This window comes from Corythoichthys intestinalis, chromosome 19 (genome assembly GCF_030265065.1).
Source record: "Corythoichthys intestinalis isolate RoL2023-P3 chromosome 19, ASM3026506v1, whole genome shotgun sequence".
Lineage (NCBI taxonomy): Eukaryota > Metazoa > Chordata > Actinopteri > Syngnathiformes > Syngnathidae > Corythoichthys > Corythoichthys intestinalis.
This window is the reverse complement of record NC_080413.1, coordinates 23,455,722-23,475,802: the sequence shown is the minus strand read 5'-3', so window position 1 is coordinate 23,475,802 and position 20,081 is coordinate 23,455,722. Positions and strand designations below refer to the sequence as shown.

Here is a 20,081-nt window from a genome sequence, read left to right as displayed (position 1 = left end):
ACACTCTTTTAAGTTCTTAGAAAGTAAGGTTTTTCTAACCTTCTACACACACAGTAGGCCTACTTGTTCCAACTAATTCCAGTTGTAAGGGGGCAGAAAAAGAAAAGGTGCGCCATGATGTGATCACCATCATTAAAACCCATTATACGTATATGGACCTACCATAACTTTTAGATGAAAACAAAGTCTCCAAAAATCAAAGGAATATTTTACAGTTAACGAAGCATTCAGCGTACAGTCTTAATGTGTATTTTATCATTTTCCCATTATTATAATGGTAAATTCCGGCAACCAACCTGCCAGTATTTTACTGTTAACTTCATGTTTTTATTTTATTTTATTTATTTTTTTAATGCACACAACTCACTTTACCATCCATCCTTCTTCTTACATGCGAATCACACCATTGTTTTTGTGGTTCATTAAAACCTAGTAAAAAATCAACCTATAAAAAAAATAATCAAGTAATCAACCGATCCTAAATGCGCTCTATTTCTTTGTCTTTACTCTCAGTGTGCCATTATGCAACATACAGTAGGACGCATGATCTTCAGGCCATCTGCTGCGTACATGAATCTTCCTGTACGGTATCCGACACTCAGAGGGTTCAACGGCATGGCAGTCTTCAGATGAATTACCACTTGAAGTAGACATTCCCAGAAAGGCTTTAACCAACCAGATGTACAGGTCAAATAGCGGTCGGTCGCATGATTTGCCTTTAATAATTGCTTCTTGATTGAGAACAGGAAAAAAAACGCACTTTGATCGCAGTAGTAACGGCAGATTGATGTGATCAAAAGTCATAAAACTTTCTCCGCAAACCGTAAAGTACTCAGTTGTCATCCCACTGAGGAGCACAAAGCCCCATGCAGGGTCCTCCTGTCCAGATAAGGCTGCCCTGTGTGCGTGTGAAGAAGTGTACATTGATCCTCTTGGGGTCAACAAACCATTCCTCGCTTAGGAGGATTTCTACATATAGATATGTATGTACGTTCAGGATACGATCCAGAGGCTGGTGTTGTGACATACAAGTTGCAGGCACATTCCAGGCAATCTCTTCATTAATCAGGGATGTAAAGCCGTCTTGACTAGGGATTCACAAACAGCTTTTGCTACTATGTGCGGAAGTTTGATTAATGACTGAACGGAAGACAATTTCTTCACCGAGTTAGACACTATAGACTTCTTTTGAAGTCCAGTGTGGAAAATGTATGCATTTTCACTTCTGCTTTTAATTGGTTACATGTTTCAGAGCTGGAGGCATTTTAAGTGACATGTATGGTTCAGTGTAAGGTGTGTTGTTGTTGCTTAAGAGAGTGTGGTACCTCATGGGAAATAGCACTGAGTCTGCAGCTGAAAGGGTCGCCACTGTGACTGTTTGAGCAGCTGGCAAGACAGCAAGCTGAAGAATAAACAACAAGCCGACACGTGAGGAAATATCTGCTGAATTGAGCCAATATTTTCTTTCGTTGTAATCAGGGAGAGGCTCTTTCGATAACTGTTGCAATGACGTGACTGAAACATCTCGCTATCTGATATTTGGTCTATGAGTGTAGGAGTATTAGTCTGACTCACACTAATTACTGTACTTAACACAGTGGTATGAAAAAGTATCTGAACCTTTTGGAATTTCTCACATTTCTGCATAAAATCACCATCAAATGTGATCTGATCTTTGTAAAAATCACACAGATGAAAAAAACAGTGTCTCCTTTAACTAAAACCACCCAAACATTTATAGGCTTTCATATTTAAATGAGCATAGCATGCCAACAATGACAGAAGGGGGAAAAATAAGGAAGTGAACCCTCTGCCTAAGGAGATTTAAAGAACAATTGAAACCAATTTTTACCAAACAATTTAAGCCAGGTGTGTGCCCAATCACTGATGAGTGGTTTAAAGCCCACAATAAAACACACACCTGGTTAGAATTGTCTTGATGAGAAGCATTGTCTGATGTGTATCATGGCTCAATCAAAAGAGCTGTCTGAAGACCTGCGATCAAGGATTGTTGATTAGCATAAAGCTGGGAAAGGATACATTTCTAAAAGTCTGGATGTTCATCAATCAACAGTCAGAGAAGTTGTCTACAAATGGAGAAAGTTTGGCACAGTTGCTTCTCTGTTGCCCAAGGAGTGGCCGTCCAACAAAGAAGACGCCAAGAGTTCAGTGCAGAATACTCAGAGAGGTAAAAAAGAACCCTAGAGTGTCTGCTACAGCAGCTAAAGACTTACAGAAATCATTGGCACTGTCCAATATCTCACACACATCACATATCAACTTTATGTGAAACTATGATAAGAATGGTGAGAAATTCCTAAAGGTTTAGATACTTTTTCATACCACTGTAGTACAGTGATCCCTTGTTTTTCGCGGTTCATGGGGACCAGAACCCGCCGCGAAAAGTGAAAAACCGTAAAGTAGCGCCTTTTTTTGTGTGTGTCCAATGTATTTATTCAGATTTAGCACTACAAAAACATACATATAACACATGTTTTTTCACTTTTTTCCACAAAGTATAATTAAAACTTTTATTTGTATCTATCTATCTATCTCTCTCTCTCTCTCTCTCTCTCTCTCTCTCTCTCTCTCTCTCTCTCTCTCTCTCTCTCTCTCTCTCTCTCTCTCTCTCTCTCTCTCTCTCTCTCTATATATATATATATATATATATATATATATATATATATACATATATATATATATATATATATATATATATATATATATATATATATATATATATATATATATATATATATATATATATATACATATACATATACAGTGGGGAGAACAATTATTTGATACACTGCCAATGTGTTTTCCCATTGACAGTGTATCAAATACTTGTTCTCCCCACTGTATCTATCTATCTATCTATCTATCTATCTATCTATCTATCTATCTATCTATCTATCTATCTATCTATCTATCTATCTATCTATCTATCTATCTATCTATCTATCTATCTATCTATCTATCTATCTATCTATCTATCTATCTATATGTATATACAGTTGGAAAACCCATTGGCAGTGTATCAAAATACTTGTGTATATATATATATATATATATATATATATATATATATATATATATATATATATATATATATATATATATATGTATATGTATGTATATGTATATAGATAGATAGATAGATAGATAGATAGATAGATAGATAGATAGATAGATAGATAGATAGATAGATAGATAGATAGATAGATAGATAGATAGATAGATAGATAGATAGATAGATAGATAGATAGATAGATAGATAGATAGATCGATCGATCTTAAGGTAGGGTTATCAAATTTATCCCAATAACGGTGGTAAATAATTTTTTAAAAAATGTATCATGTTGAAATATTTAATGCAATTAATGCATGCGCTGCATGACCCACTCATGCATTGTCGCGCTCTATCTGTAATGGCGCCGTTTTGCCTATATAGAGAGCTAAAAGGCAGCGTAAAATGAGTAGAGTGCATTTTGGCAGCCTTTGGAGCCTTATTTTAATTGGCTAAAGCCTTACAATCCCTCTCCCTTCGATTAGAAATATCATGGGAAGCAATTTGGGGAAGCAAGGTAGCAATTGAGCTTTTTCTTAACACCTTATGTCATTTCCCAACGCAGAGAAGATATATCAATTGGTAGCACTACGCACAGTCATGGTTCCACTTCCCATCATGCATTTGGGCATGGCCTTCAGTATCATTTACTGAAAGCTCAACAAATACACTAGATGGCAATATTTAGTCATAATATACAAAGTCACAAGTCTTTCTATCCATGGATCCCTCTCACAGTAAGAATGTTAATAATGTAAATGCCATCTTGAGGATTTATTGTCATAATAAACAAATACTGTACAGTACTTATGTACTGTATGTTAAATGTATAAATTCGTCCGAGTTTTATTCATTTTTTTCTTAATGCATTGCCAAAATGTATATGATTGGGAAAAATTATCGGGAATGATTGGAATTGAATCGGGAGCAAAAAAAAGCAGTCGGACCGGGAAATATTGGGATCGGCAGATACTCAAACTAAAACGATCGGGATCGGATCGGGAGCAAAAAAACATGATCGGATTCATTGAGTGAGTCCACTCAAATCCGCTCAAGCTGCTCACTTAGACACAATTAGTTGCCACAGCAACTGCTTAACAAGTTAAACGATAATTGATGCATGCGGCGCTTTCAAGTTTCGGCTTCCAAGCATCTCTGGCAAGATCAAACCTTAACGTCTGTCAATCATCGTTAACTTTAATAAGCAATTCCAGTGTATGACCAAGAAAAGCAGCAGTGAGACTACGTGATCGGATCGGGATTTATTTTTTAATTCAGTGATTCCAGAGAATTGAGAGGCTTACATTGTCATTTGTATTCAGAGGGAAGGTTTTGCTGTCTTTCTATACCAATGTAAAGGGTTTTCTTCTAACCTAAGGGTGAGTTTGGAAGTTAAAAAAACGAAACCATGTTGTCAGTTTTGTCAATACTGTCAGTCTTACTTGGCGGTAGTAAAAATCATCTCTTGTCTCTCTGAATTGCTACCATGCGCCTAAGAAAAACCAACCAATCAGAGACAGAGGGTGTGGTGAACAAGGTGTCACTCGCTCCCATACCTCTATAAGCATTCACAGTAGGCGCAACCTGACAGCTTTATGATGTTACACTTTTGCCTGTTGAGCGGGCTTGAAGAGCTTTTGTTGAAACTTTAGCAGGATATGCATTTCAGGCAAAAAATGAAAAAGTTACAAAGAAAGAATTGGACAAATTTTAAGGGTGGGGAATGAAGGATGGGCAACAGTCAGTTGATAGGATTCAGAAAATGCATAAAATCAGCAACTCAAGTATAGTATATTATCTTATTATTTAATATATTCTTTAAAAAAAAATCTTTAAAAAAAAAATCTTGAAACAAATAATTAAAGTTCTGTAGTAGCACTCTATTACAGGTTCCATGAAAAAAAAAAAAAAAAAAAAGTTTAATAATATTGGCAAATAATGCCACAACTCAAGGTTCAAAGACGGTTGCACAAGGCCAGCAATAATAGCCATTAAAATTAGATAAGGAAGGGGCACTGTTTATTTTGTCATTAATAGTGTAAGTTCATATTAAAAGTGTTGAAAAACAACTACCATGTAAGTGTGATTGTGAAGGATGAATGATTGTGGTAAGTGGACCGTAAATCCTGCAGTTCAAGCTTGTCTCTAAAACAATACATGCACCCCCTGCCAAATATCAGAGAAAAACTTTTGAGTGTACATTCAAAGAGTAATAAGTGTTTCTTCTATCGCTCAACATTTGGAAGTCATTTCCCAAATACATTTGGAAAATTGCTCCAAAATAAACAGAAATGTGTTGTTGGCATTGATTAACTACTCTGTTCATTCATGAATGTCTCTAGGCCTTACAAACAGAGCGACCTCTACACTTGGGCTAATTTGGCTAACTATTCCCCACTGTGCGAGCTGTGGATCAGAACCTGTGGGCCTAAATAGAATTGTCAGCCTGGGAAAGTGGAAACACAGCCATGTACAGTATGTGATGATGCCTGGAGGGGAAGAAAAAAACTACACAGTGATGGAGTGATTCAACACACTCTCGCAATCTGAGCAGCCACAGCTAGTGTACAATTGCATTCAACATAATACAAAAACAAAACAGAAATATCTATTTGGGCTCTTTTCAATTTTACACTTCCTCCCAAATTCAGCCAGTTAAAAAGAAGGCATGTTTTGCTGCTCTCATGTCTTGCAATGATTGAGTGCCATGTGTTGTCTTGTGTCAACTGATTTACATTTGCATTGATGTTGGATTACAGACTAATGATTTTTAATCACTCTTTGTTTGGGCAATTAATCACTGAGTGCAAAAGGTCAATATTGACAGTCCTATCAAGTTTATTTGGTCGTGAAACCTTCAGATGTCTAAATCCAATTGAAAAGGGAGGGAGGTTGTTCAGAAGAGATCTCCTTACAATCAAATTCACTGGGAGAACCTTTGCAGTGAGTGTACTGTATGTATCTTTGTATTAAATCAAAGGTATTTATATGAATTTTCCATCGTATCAATATCTACTATCAATGTTCTTACCCATCCCAAAAATATTTTATTCTAGGAATAAGTGGAAAACTTCAAAAGTACCAGATCTTCTAGACTATCAGTCTCACCTTTTTACAGATTGGAACAGTCAAAAATGTGCAATAAAGAGGGGAAAAAAACATATTTAAGTCTGGAGTATAAATCGCATTTTTGGGGGGAGTTGTATTTAATCAGAGTCCAAGAACAAGCATTATACATTATAGTAATAACAATAAAATGGAGAACAGCCATTTCAATCTGTTAACATAACATACTAACAGTTATTCAGACAACAAAAGCAAAAACAACACTTGTTTACCAAACTCTCAATCTCATCTAAATCACTATCAAATCTATTAAAGTTTTCATCTTCAGTATCATTTCTGAACAACTCCACCAACTCTACAAGTAAATAGAGTGCCTAGAGTGCTATTCTGGTGGACTTCCGTGAAGTTGGCCCCCAATCAGACGCATAATATAAAAATGATACCAATTGTTTGTGCAACGTTTGTGCTTGTTTGTGCTGTAAAACGTTTCATTCATTTTTAAGATATTTACAATTCTTTCATTGGTCAATCTGAGGTCAACCAGCCCCCCATTTTGATTAAAAATGGCTTAAAATTGTGTCAATCGTTTATGTTTCGTTTGTGCTGGTTTGTGTTGTAAAAAGTTCCGTTTGTGCTGCCATCGTTTTTTAAATATTGAAATATTAATTTCGAATGACGACGTCACGCACCCCCCCCATTTATTGCAAAATGGACCCGGAATGGTGCCATTCGTTTATGCTACGATTATGCTCGTTTGTGCTATAAAAAATTTCGTTTGTGCTGCTCGCATTTTATCGATATTGAAATATTAACTTCGAGTGATGACGTCACTTGCAGCTTTTCAGTATCCAACTCCCGCGGCTGTCGGAGTGTACCAACTCTCAAAAACAGAGGGATTTCACAACAACTAGCGCAAATGTAGCACAAACAAATGGCACCCCTTCAGGTCCATTTTGCAGTAAATGTGGGTGTTGAGATATTAATTTCAAGTGATGACGTGACTTGCAGCCCCCCATTTACTGCAAAATGGAACATTCGTTTGTGCTACATTTGCGCTAGTTGTTGGGACACCCTTCTGTTATTGAGAGAGATGCTACGCTCCATCAGCCGCGATGGAGGGGCTGCAATTAACATCATCACTCGAAATTAATATCTCAATATCAATAAAACGATAGCAGGACAAACGAGCACAAACATAAAGCATAAACAAACGCCAACATTTCGGGACAATTTGGCAATAAATGGTGGGCTGCATGCTGTCATTACTCGGAATTATTATCTCAATATCTCAAAAACGATAGCAGCGCAATCGAAGCTTTTTACAGCACAAATGAAGCATAAACGATTGCCACCATTTTTAGCTATTTTTAATCAAAATGGGTGGGCTGGGTGACCTCAGATTGACCTATAAAAGAATTAGGGCTGCAGCTATCTATAATTTTAGTAGTGGATTAATCGATGAACTAGTTCATTCGAATAATTGAGTAATTGGATAAGGAACATTAAAAATTAAAATACATGAGCTGATACCTCAAACGGTATGGAAAAGTAAATAAATGAGGATCTAAGTACAACAAAACAACAATTTACTACCTTACATAGCAAAAGTCCGCTAGCTTAAATGCTACAAAATGCTAAAAAAAAAAAATTTTTAATGGTTCAAACACATATTCCAACAAAAACGGCTAAACATACCAATAAACCACATTACGAATGCATTTATAAAAAAAAAAAATAGCTCAAACAAAATCTTAGCTTATGTTGGTCTCAACAGTGAGCAGCTTGATTCAGCCATGTGAAATGAGTTACTATGTCATATTCACTGTTGCCACTAGAGGGCAGTGTATCCACCCAAATCAATAAAACTAAATGCAAACACTTTCAAAACAGACCATTACAACGCCACTTCAATTACACGAAAACTGGAAGCAGCAAATTTTAATTCAAATCCTTTTTCTAATCAAATGACTTGAGTTAATCGATTAATCGATGCAGCACTAAAAAGAATGTCAATATCTTAAAAACGATAGCAGCACAAACAAAATGTTTTACTGCACAAGTAAGCATAAACGATTAACATACTTTTTATATAAATTTGCGTCTGATGGGGGGCCAACTTCATGAAGGTTTCTCGTGGCTATCACTGTGAAAAGAAAACACACATACAGTATAAAATTCGCACCAGAGTATAAATTGCAGGCCAAGTCAAACTACAAAAAAGTGTCACTTATAGTCCAGAAAATACGGTAGTTGTGGTTCAGTACTATTTTTGTTTGTGTTGCAAATGTACAGCATAATAAGCCACAGTACGATAAAAAGTGCAAGGCTGCCTCATTACTAACTTCTTAAAAGTGAAAAATAGTGGATAAATAGTTAAATTAGCTGTCAAGTGTGTGTGCTGCAAACCCAGAAATGATTTCACCTGTTTTTTTGGCTGTGCCACGTCAGTCAACCAGAAAGGAAACCCGTCCCTGTAAATGAACGAGGCGGGATGTAAAGAAGCAGGGTGGGTGTTCATCATCTAGGAGGCCCGAGACCTCTGCTCCGTTATTGGTCATGCCAAAATCTAGCATCAGTTAAAAAGCAGACGCCACTTTCTTCCCTCCCTTCACTCAGTCATACAGTGAGGCCCGTTGCGTGTTCCTGTGTGTGTCAGCTTCACAGAGAGCAATATCGAGTGGGACACGGAATGCCTGCGTACGCCACCAACATGAGAATCAAGTTCCCTATCGTGGCCTTGGCTTTGGAAGTTATTACCATCATCCTGTTTGCAGTCTTTGTGGTTTACGATGACGGCAAAGGTCACGGCCACGATGCACACAGCAACGGCACGGGCCATGGAGACCAGCCTATGCAGCTCTATCCCAGTAAGTTTAACTGGTCCTACTGGTTTGCCGGGAGATGATCGAATGTGATGGTGTTAAATGGTGTTATACTTATATAGCGCTTGATGTATGTGACTATGACAGAAGAGGGCAAAGAAGTGAACAAACTGAAGGGGGAGTAAATTGCTTTTCATTCTTAGCATATGACTTGAATCATATTGAAGGTACAAGACGAATTGGATGACATAAAACTTACTTTGAAGCAGTAGAACCCTTGCATTTTGTTCAGAAATGTGAAAATGCAATACACTGGACAAAATGAGTGACTGTTCAAGATTTCGACATTATTATCCAATCTGTCAAATTAAATGCTCAGATTTCAATTGGAGTAATGTGAATTCTATTAATCAGTGTAATTGACCAATTACAAGGAAACAGAAATAGCAACTGTTTGCTGTAGTGCAGATCTGCTGAGTGCAATAACAGAAGTCACAGGGTCACACTCTGCTCCATCTGCTGTCGCCTTGTCACTCCTATGCAGCCGGAAAGAACTTGTGCATGGTTAAGCGTCGGTAATGTCATAGAGAATTGTTGAAAAATGCTTTTTCAGAAAAAAAAAATAGATAAAAATTTCTAGTGACGCTACATACAACTTCTGCAGCACTTGCATTGCATTGTGTTGGAGTGACTGCATGATCACAGTTGGGTGTGGCAAGTGTGACCCATACAGATAAGCTCACCCACTTCTAACTGGAGGGTTTGGCTTTGGATGAATCTGTAGTATTATTTTTGTTTGAATTTCAATGGTTCTAATGATATTTTTGACAAATACAATGACAAATAATGAGATACAAATATATTTTTTTATATTCCCTCTGTAACTCATTGGACGCCATTTGTTATTGGCACAAAATCTTGAATATTCAGTCAGTCCTGCCAGTTTAAATGAATTGGGCAGTTATCGTTTTGTTATGATCCCTAATTTGCACATTGCAAGTCAATGGAATAAGAGTAAAAAAAGCAAATATGTAGTAAGCAAGTAGCTAAGCAGGAAGAAGGTCATTATCATTGTATGGTTTTAACATTGAAATGCATTTTGATTATTGGCAAATACAAGGGGAAAAAATGCAAGTCATGTGTATGCCGCCTGTTATATACGTATACAGTGGTCCCTCGTTTTTTGCAGTTAATAGGGACCAAAACCCGCCGCAATCAGTGAAAAACAGCGACGTAGCGCTTTTTGTGTGTGTGTTCAATGTATTCAGATTTAGCATTGGAAAGAGATACATATAAGACATGCTTTTTCCCTTTTTTTTCACCAAAGTATAATTGAAAAAAAATGTACTTGTATGTACTCACATGTATATATTTTAATAAATGTTTTTTAAGCACTTCAAATGTAGTAATTATGATAAGCTTTAAACATGTTACTGTCCTACCAAATTATTTTTTAACAAAAATAAAGTAGAAAAATGCATAAATGCTTCATTGAGTGAGTCCGCTCAAATCCGCTCAAACTGCTCACTTATACAGAATGAGTTGCCACAGCAACTGTTTAACAAGCTAAACGATGATAGACACATGCTGCGCTTCGAAGTTTCCCCTTCCAAGCGTCTCTGGCAAGAGCAAACCTTAACGTCTGTCAATCATCGTTAACTTTAATAAGCAACTCCAGTGCACTGCAAGACCAAGAAAAAAGCAGGATGGAGAGGGAGACTACGTGATCGGATCGGGAGAGCTCATCTCTATTTATGTGTTTATTTTTTAATTGGAAAAAAAAAAAAATGTGATGGACTGAGGGCGCGAAGTTTGAAGCACAAAGTAGCGAGGGTTCACTGTACTGCTACCTTGAAAAGTCTTGCATCCATGGTTTGCATTGAGCGCCGACTAAATAGTTGCAAGATAGTTGTGCAAGACTGGTAAGAATTACAAACAAATGAGGGAAATGAATGACACTTTCATGATCAAAAAGTGTAATCAAGCATCCTCCTTTACATTCATATTTCACTATATTCATCTTCAAGAGGGAGAATCGCTCCTGGTGAGTGTTAGCTAAGGTCTGGGCGTGACGCCAAGCACTGTGGCTTCCTCCCAAATCTAGTGCCTTGTATTCAGTGAGCTGCTCATAACTACAGTGTTATCAAATAGGTGGGTCAATTACTTTTGATTTATGTAATCACGTTTTTGACGGAATTTACTTCAATTTGTGCAGCTGAGACATTGGAGATTAGGGTACAGTATTATTTAATTTTCCATCCATTAATTGGTCAATAATAAATATGTTACTACAAAAATGTATATATTAATCAGTATCAATTGGTACAAATAGTAAAACATACTGCTGTTTTTTTGTTTTTTTTTAATTTTATGCTGAGGTAACATTGTTTGATCTTCTTGAATGGAGTTCACATGTTCTCCCCATGCCGGTGTGTGAACAGTTGTGGCAAGCAGGCCACTGTGGACCTTTTGAGAACAAGCAGCATAGAAGCTGTATATTGTATTTAAAGTAGGGCTGTCAAACGATTAAAATTTTTAATCGAGTTAATTACAGCTTAAAAATTAATTAATCGTAATTAATCGCAATTCAAACCATCTATAAAATATGCCATATTTTTCTGTAAATTATTGTTGGAATGGAAAGATAAGACACAAGATGGATATATACATTCAACATACTGTACATAAGGACTATTTGTTTGTTATAACAATAAATCAACAAGATGGCATTAACATTATTAACATTCTGTTAAAGCGATCCATGGATAGAAAGACTTGTAGTTCTTAATAGAAAAATGTTGTACAAGTTAGAGAAATTGTATATTACAACCCCTCTTAATATTTTCGTTTCAATAAAATTTGTAAAATTTTCAATAAAAAAATTAACTAGTAGCCCGCCATTGTTGATGTCAATAATTACTTACCTGAAATGAATGGCCTATTTTAAAACTGTTTTGATATATAAGGCGCACTCCGTTATAAGGCGCAGTAGTAGTAGTAGTGGTGGTGGTGGTTGGGGTTGTATTATACAGCCACTAAATGGCGCTGCTCTAAAGGGAATGTCATGCCATGATTAACCAATATTGATCCATATACGTATAAGGTGCTTTGGATTATAAGGCGCACTGTCTGCTTTTGAGAAAATTGAAAGCTTTTAGGTGTGACTTATAGTGCAGAAAATACAGTGTGTATATATATGGCGGAAAACACAGACAAGGCTGAAAAATCAGTTTCTGCTCTTGCACCCCTCATTAAAACAAACTGCTGTATTTTAAGCCAAAACAACTGTTGTGCTTGATAGAACAATATGTCTAAATGCTGCCATAGCAGTTTTATGGCGCATTAAGCCCCCGAACTATTTTTAATTTGTATGTTTTACCCTGGAGACCCCCGTTTACACATCGCACAACCGCTTTTGTTTCAACCCAGCCATAAAAAGAAGGTAAGTAATTATATGTATTATTCTAAATGGCTATCATTTTTAGCTTAGAATAATTAATTGATGTCTAATATTTAGTTAGAAATTAAAGGATTTTATCAAATTATTCACTCGCATATTTTAAAGTTTCAAACAAACGTCATAATGAAAAAAATCTGTGTCTGTAAGTGTCTGTAAATAGGTCACGGATATCTATCTCATAACTATCACTTAATCGTATATATTTTTTTTTTGTTACTGTCGCATTTTCCCCGATAGTCTACATGATAAATGATAAATCCATAAAAAAAAAAAATTTAAAAAAAGTTTAAAAGGGTAAATATTTGATAAAGAACATCTTGACCACTCCTTGGTGTCTGCAATTTCTGCATTGCGACCCTTGTTATATTACCGTGTTTCACTCATATAATCCCCAAAATGTCCAGCTGTGGCCATTCACAGCTGTGTCTTGACACTCGGTGTTTCGGTGTTTTTTTTTTTTTTTTTTTTTTTATGAATAATTTCAACAATCTCGCAACTAGCCTTTGTGGCGCTCTCCTTCGACTCTCGGGCTTTTGCAAAATACTGGTGCTGTGAAATTAAACTAGCTTCCAGTTGCTTCAATTTCTAGCTGCGTATGTCCCTGTAATCTTGTTGTACGTCAGCGTGAATTGTTTAGTAATATCGCCTCACAATGAACTCTTTAAAAACAGCGACTGTCTCTTTGCAAATGAGGCGGACGCAGTTGTTGCGTATTTTAGTGAGGAAATAGTCCAATTTCCACCTATCCTTGAAGCGTCAGCCGTCGCAGTCAACTTTTTTTTGTTGATTGTCGCCATTTTAGAAAATTAGAAGGGTCATACGGGGTAATGTTGCTTAGAGTGCTGCTGCCTTTTAGTGGGTAAATGAGGAGCAGCATTTAGTGTGTAAGCTACTTCGTATGCTGGTAGCAGTACTGCTGACCAACATTAAGTGTGCGCGGGCCAGACGTTATTGATTTTATGACAGAGGCTGGGGGCCGGATGAAATTTGACTATGGGGCGCATTTGGCCCCCCGGGCCGGACTTTGGACATGACTGGTTTAGGGTTGTTTTTTGTTTGTTTGTTTGTTTGTTTTTTTAATGCCCTCCTGTTCAAAAATTTTCTTCCCCCAAATAATTGAGATTTTAAGCTTTCCAATGATGTATCACACGTGCATGTAGGACAATTTTGAAATTTGGCCAAATTGGGGGTCTCAGAGCGGAACTTCAAGTCACCTGAGTGTTTTCCGCTATATATACCATATATATTCATACATACTGTGTAGAAATATGGCCGCCAAAGGTAAAGCTTTAACAAAAACCTCCAGAGTAAAAGTATATTGTACTGTATATTTAAAACTCATGGTAAACATGCATGTATGTTCAGTATGTAATTTGAGTGGACGCCCTAAAAATTGCCCCCGTTTCAACACCCTTTGAACAAGCAATCATCGTACAAATTGTGGACTGCAGGGGTCTAACCTAAACAATGTGGTCGCCATTAAATTTCTTTGTAGTATAAGGAAATTACTCCTATTGTCTTTCTGTTCTGATGTTATTTCCTTGGACGGGGCTCATCACATTAAGTTGGACGTTCCAATTTCCCGTCTTTGAAGGAGCACAGGTCATTGCCATCATTAACAATGACCTTTCTTATTTATGATTGAAGTATTGTTTTTCTCCCAGAGTGAAAATAAATGTTAGCATGCATACTTAAGGACATGGTTGGCATATCCCAAAACACACTTGGCTCACTCTCCCAAACCTATCTAAACTTATTAAGGTCATATGCTCTTCATAGAAGCTGAACAAGGCCGCAACTCAACTGGAACAGCGAGAGCTGTTTCTCCTGTATCTCATCGAGAGTGTGATTGAATTGCTTTTCAAGCCAACAGGTCACGGCTGACAAAACAGCTCCTGTGTAAGGAAATGACTCCTGGGATCCCCATCAGCGGCCAATAAATTATTTGAATAGCTAAAATGAGCGTGGAGGAAATTAATAGCGTGATGTCCGTTTTAAATTGAACACATCACATAATAAAGTGTTCCATCTAATCTACCGCTATGCGGTTATCCGTGACTAAACAGGGAATTGGCTGACAAAGCGCTTACCTCCCTCCCTTCCTGTGTGTCTCCAGTGTTCCAGGATGTCCACGTGATGATCTTCATCGGCTTTGGATTCTTGATGACCTTCCTAAAGAGATATGGCTTCAGCAGCGTGGGTGTCAACCTGCTATTGGCTGCCTTTGGCCTGCAGTGGGGCCTTCTCATGCAGGGCATTTGGCATCTGGATCATGGCAAGATTAAGATCAACATCTTTAAGTAAGTCCAGCACCTCTACGCCTCCAAATCGAAATTTAGAACAAATAAAGGTAATCTCATGTAAATAATGGAATCTCATTCAATTACGTTCAATTCATAATCTGATCTTTGATCTTTGAAGTGACTAACATGATAATACACGACATTTTCTACTCATTAAATTGCCCTTGAAACCCTTCTCACATGGCTCTTATAGAATCATCAACGCAGACTTCAGCACAGCAACAGTCCTCATTTCCTTTGGCGCAGTACTTGGTAAAACCAGCCCTGTGCAGTTGCTCATCATGACCATCCTGGAGATCACCATCTTCTCCATTAATGAGCATCTGGTGGCAGAAGTCATGGGGGTGAGTTCATCAGGCAAGCTCACATTCTGCAAACAACCACCAGAGGAATATAACTCTCATTGTAGTGTGTGAGGAAATATGACCTAGAACAGCATTTATGAAATATTGGCGTAACAATTGACTTTTTTTGCAGGCTAATGATGTCGGAGCCTCCATGATCATTCATGCCTACGGAGCCTATTTTGGTTTGGCCGTAGCTCGAGTGCTTTACAGACCCGGATTGAGGAATGGTCACGAGAACGATGGCTCCGTTTATCACTCTGATCTGTTTGCTATGATTGGTAAAGACAAGTTCCTTCATGTTGTTAATTACCGCTCTCTAGTGGACATAAATGTCCTTGCAGTTTTAACTGAAAACATGGGTCGTACTAGAAATGGAAGACATTTGGGCTTCAAAATACTTGAAATTTTCCCCATCACTTATCTGATTTTCAGCTCATATTCAGCTATAAAAGGCAATAAACTATTAAGGGCTTGATAAGCTAATCTTATAGATAAATGGTACAATTTTAAATACATTATTTATTTAGTGTTTACAAAACTTTGTATCATGACAACAGGGTTGCGAATCCGTACTAATGCTTTCCCTCAAAAGTAGAAGCTGGCCAAGAGGACAAACTTACTCATGCAAATAAATAAAGATTGTTTTTTCTTATTCTGGTCATATTCATATGGTTAATTAAGGTAGATAAAGACATTCAATTAAGGATAACTTTGTAGTAAAAATGTTACAAATGGAAGTGATTGCATACATTTGTCCAAGCTGTTTCTTAAAAAATGTTTAATGATGTAAAGTCTATTTTTTTGTCTCTGATGATAAAAATGTTAAAGTAGGGCAGGGGTGTTTAGAGTAGCCAAACATTTTACTAAAGTAAGAGTAGCGCTACTTCATGTTACTCTAGTAAAATAAAAGTTGTCATCCAATAAATTTACTCAAATGCATGTAAAAAAAAAAAAGCATTAGGCGTAAAGAATACTCAAGCAATGAGTAACATTTTGAGTAACTGCTTACAACGGCTGATATTTTTTAAACACTTGTATTTTTTTTTCTCAGCAAAACATTATGTATGATGTTATTATTTTTGCTGTACTATAACCTATTGCATTACCATATTATACCAAATAAATAGACAAAAATAATCGAATTCTGACCTGAAAGAGCTACAGATCCAAGACATCACCCTTCCAAAGAGCATGAGTGCCCTCTAGTGGAGAAAACGTATTTCCTACTATTACATTAAAATGATTATGTGTCAGGTTTTCTGTGGTCTGTCGGCGCTAAGTAAAAACTGTAAGGGAGGTTGAAATCTGCGCTTTAAGGTAATGATGACTCTATGTCAAATACTTTAATTTTTACAGCGCTTTATAGACGTCACATGATTGAGAAAGCCGGTGTAATCATAGGACTTCAGAATGCCAGCTTGTATGTTGTCATGTGACTGGATTTTTATGTCTGATTGGTATGATGTGGTCATGTTATTGTTGATTATTTAAAAAAAAAAAAAAAAAAAAGGAAAACCTCATATGTGGAATAAAGACTAAAAATGGAACAACTGTTGTGTGGCTCAGAGTAGAGGAGTAAGAGTAGTTTCTTCATCACAAATCTACTCGAGTATGAGTAAAAAGTATGGCGTGGTAAAACTACTCTTAGTAGTACATTCATTCATTCATTTTCCATGCATTTTTCTCAAAATGTTACTCAAGTTAATGTAATGGAGCAAATGTAATGCGTTACTACCCACCTCTGGTAACAGGGTTGCGTGCATGTTGTGGGGCGCACATTCAGTTCAGCAACCTAAACCAATGCATATCCTGTCAAAATTTTGATACATTAGTTTCTGCTGCCCCTTTACATTTGAAATTTGTTTTGAAATATGATAAAGTACATGAACTAAGATTGCCTTTCTTGAACAGGGACTGTGTTCCTCTGGATGTTCTGGCCCAGTTTTAACTCAGCCATTGCAGACCCAGGTTTCACCCAACTCACTGCAGTAATCAACACCTACCTCTCCCTGGCCGCCTGTGTTCTCTCAGCCTACGCCATTTCTAGCCTGGTGGAGCACAAAGGAAAACTCGACATGGTCAGGGAACGTTTGTGTTTCTTAGATGTGACTTAATGGTTAATGGAGCTTATATTTTAACTGTTCTCTCATTATATCCTCATGTAAAGGTGCACATTCAAAACGCCACCCTGGCTGGCGGCGTTGCTGTGGGAACTTGCGCTGACATGAACATCGGGCCTTTTGGAGCGATGCTGATTGGATTAGTGGCTGGTATCATTTCCACACTGGGCTTCAAATACTTGACAGTAGGTTTTTTTAAATTACGATGGATTCATTTACAACAAGAGTATAGTGTTAATATTCAATTCCAAATGTTTTCTGCTTTTTCTGCAGCCTGTTCTGGCCTCTAATCTGGGCATCCAGGATACCTGCGGTGTACACAATCTGCACGGCATGCCGGGCATACTGGGTGGTTTGGCTGGTATTGTTGCTGTGGCTTTGGGGAAAAAGGATGGGTAAGCGTTATCATGTGTGAGCTATCAAAAAACAAAATCTGTTCAGCTGATGGTTTGTTAAATCCCCGCTGGTTGCCTATAGGGGTACAGCTACCATGCAAGCCGCTGCCTTAGCTTCATCCCTTGGATTCGCTTTGGTTGGAGGGGCCATCACAGGTGGGTGGAGATGAAAAATGAAAACAACAGTATTCACCCAGCACAGCATAATAGGATCCATTCAGTTAAAACCACAACACATCTGATGCATGGCGATGTAGATACATGAAAGTGCAATCAGGGTTTACGTGAATGCAATCTGAAAAAAATACTTTGACTAAATTATGTCAAAAATACACGGTTTGGTATGGTAAATTTGGATTGTAAGCAAAATGGTTAAGGTACTTAAAAAGAATAAGATCGAGCGTGCCTGAAAATGAGCTTTCTTTGATTTCCCAGGTTTAATAATGAAGCTACCTATCTGGGGACAACCTCCTGACCAGAATTGCTTCGATGACTCTATTTACTGGGAGGTAAGAAATCTTATTTTAATTCTAAAACGGTAGCTGTAAGAAAGTAATATTCCACATGATTAAACTTGAAATTCAGGGCCATATCTGCCAGATAGTGCCTGAATATTAATATTACAGCCAGTAGCTACTCTGTTCAGGTTGGCGAAGATGGTTACATATGTACTTTTGCCCTATTTTTTCAGGTCCCTGCAGAGGAAGAGGAGAATGAAGAAAGCTTGGCTCATGCAGATCACTCAAAGAACAAAGCAGATGTATAAAAATTTGAAAGGACGAAAAAAAGCTTAGCAGGGAATATTGCTCTACAATGCTCTTCATTACAGTTTGGTTTGAATTGAGACATTAAAAAGCAGCACAGATCCCTGCATATAACAATGTGGTCGTCTTAAATACTGAGGAGAGGCAAAATCAGTTTGTTAATTGAACATTAGAATGTAATCGATTGCAAAAGAATTGAAACATGAGGCAAAATTGTGTGGTTGCCATTAGATGGCACTGTTGATTGATTCTCAATTAAGCAACATCCATGGAGAGAGACCATTACTAAATTGATTCATAATGGAGTTTTTAAACTGAAAAATGATTCAGATTTGATAAGATTCAAATATTATCCCTTGATTTTTTTTTTTTTTTTTTAATCACATTAAACCTCATGGTTGTCTTTTTACTTTACACTGAAATCAACAGTTCACATTCAATGCTGGAACACAGCAACACGTGTAAGCTTTTTCTTTATTTACCTCTGAACATATTAATACAGTGTGTATTTTTTTACACTTTCAAGCATTATGTTATGCACCTATATGACGAACACTTTGGTGAAAGACAGGGACGAAATAGGGCTTCATGAGACCTTACCCTTATTTACGAAGAGCATTGTTCCTGTGATGAACCAACGTGTGGGTATATGTGAATGCATGTATGTGTGTTTGTGTCTGTCTACAGTAAGGCTCATTTTGTTACTATTGTGTATTATGTCAAATGTATTCCTCTATGTACATACAAGTTCACACTTTCATGGATTGATTGACATGGTCAGTTTGGTCATAGCCCTCTAGTGTAAAAAGAAACCGGTACACAACTTTGATTTTTCCCAAAAATCAAGAGGGCAATAGTTACATGAGTAAAGACTTTTTCCTAAATATTGCATCCTGCCTCAATCATTTGACACAAATGATGTTTTTTTTGTATACGTGCATTAGGTTAGGACTGCAGGTGAGATCAAACTGACTACATCAGTTAGTAATCATTTCAGATGTCAACTTTTGAGTGATGCTAAAACATTGAAAAGCATCAACGTTTTGTATTTTTATACAGTGCAACATGTATTTGTATAATGAACTAACACTGCCATAATAAAAATGTTTTGTACATTATTACACAAATGTGTGTTTTGTGGCAAATGAATCCACCTCAATATCACTGCAAATGTGTTGCAATATTAGACAAGTTTCCGAGGTACTTCCGCTTTACTTCTTTATGTCTGCTAGCAACTTCCGTTTTAGAATTTCTCCATCCAAAACAACAGTGGAGCTGGAGTAACGTAACTCCTCAAAATCCCTCAAAAATAGACAATTTGGAAATACCGCATCCATCTGCTATCATCACGACAGGGAAGGACAACCAGGAGTTAATTTGTGCCGGATCCTGCTGGAACAAGATCCGCCACCTCTTGATTTTAGCCTCCCTTTTTTTTTTATTTTGTTCAGATAAAATGTCTGAGTGAGTGCTCTTTCGAGAGTGGTGATTCCATACTTTTTGCTCAGGGTTGTAATTACAGTATAGTAATTGCCCTAATGGCTTAGGGCATTTGACTGTTGAGTGAAAATTGTGGCAGGTTGTCACAGGCATACTGCCATTGCTATATCCAATTGCCACACTATAAGAGTCTTACCTTTTCATTTCTCGTCCCCAAAAAACATAAACGAGAGAGCTTTGAGGTGTGACGCCAACACAAAATTAAAAAAATAATAATAGTAATAATAATAATTA

General features: G+C 37.1%; 1 protein-coding gene across 1 annotated transcript; it reads left to right on the top strand.

Annotated features, from left to right (window-relative positions):
* Positions 1-8,729: 8,729 nt before the first annotated feature.
* rhag (Rh associated glycoprotein) lies at positions 8,730-18,885 on the top strand. Its single transcript, XM_057823046.1, has 10 exons — positions 8,730-9,003; positions 14,535-14,718; positions 14,915-15,065; positions 15,199-15,346; positions 16,980-17,146; positions 17,236-17,373; positions 17,462-17,583; positions 17,666-17,739; positions 18,019-18,092; positions 18,275-18,885. Exons 1-10 carry the CDS (start codon positions 8,826-8,828, stop codon positions 18,347-18,349), a joined length of 1,311 nt encoding a protein of 436 aa, XP_057679029.1. The 5' UTR covers positions 8,730-8,825; the 3' UTR covers positions 18,350-18,885.
* The last annotated feature ends 1,196 nt before the right edge of the window (positions 18,886-20,081 follow it).

Bases quoted from the DNA above. Each gene is read 5' to 3' on its own strand.
- rhag (XM_057823046.1), top strand. From the start codon at position 8,826: ATGCCTGCGTACGCCACCAACATGAGAATCAAGTTCCCTATCGTGGCC. The intron at 14,719-14,914 runs GTAAGTCCAGCA...TGGCTCTTATAG, and splicing joins ATTAAGATCAACATCTTTAA to AATCATCAACGCAGACTTCA. The intron at 17,374-17,461 runs GTAGGTTTTTTT...CTTTTTCTGCAG, and splicing joins TGGGCTTCAAATACTTGACA to CCTGTTCTGGCCTCTAATCT.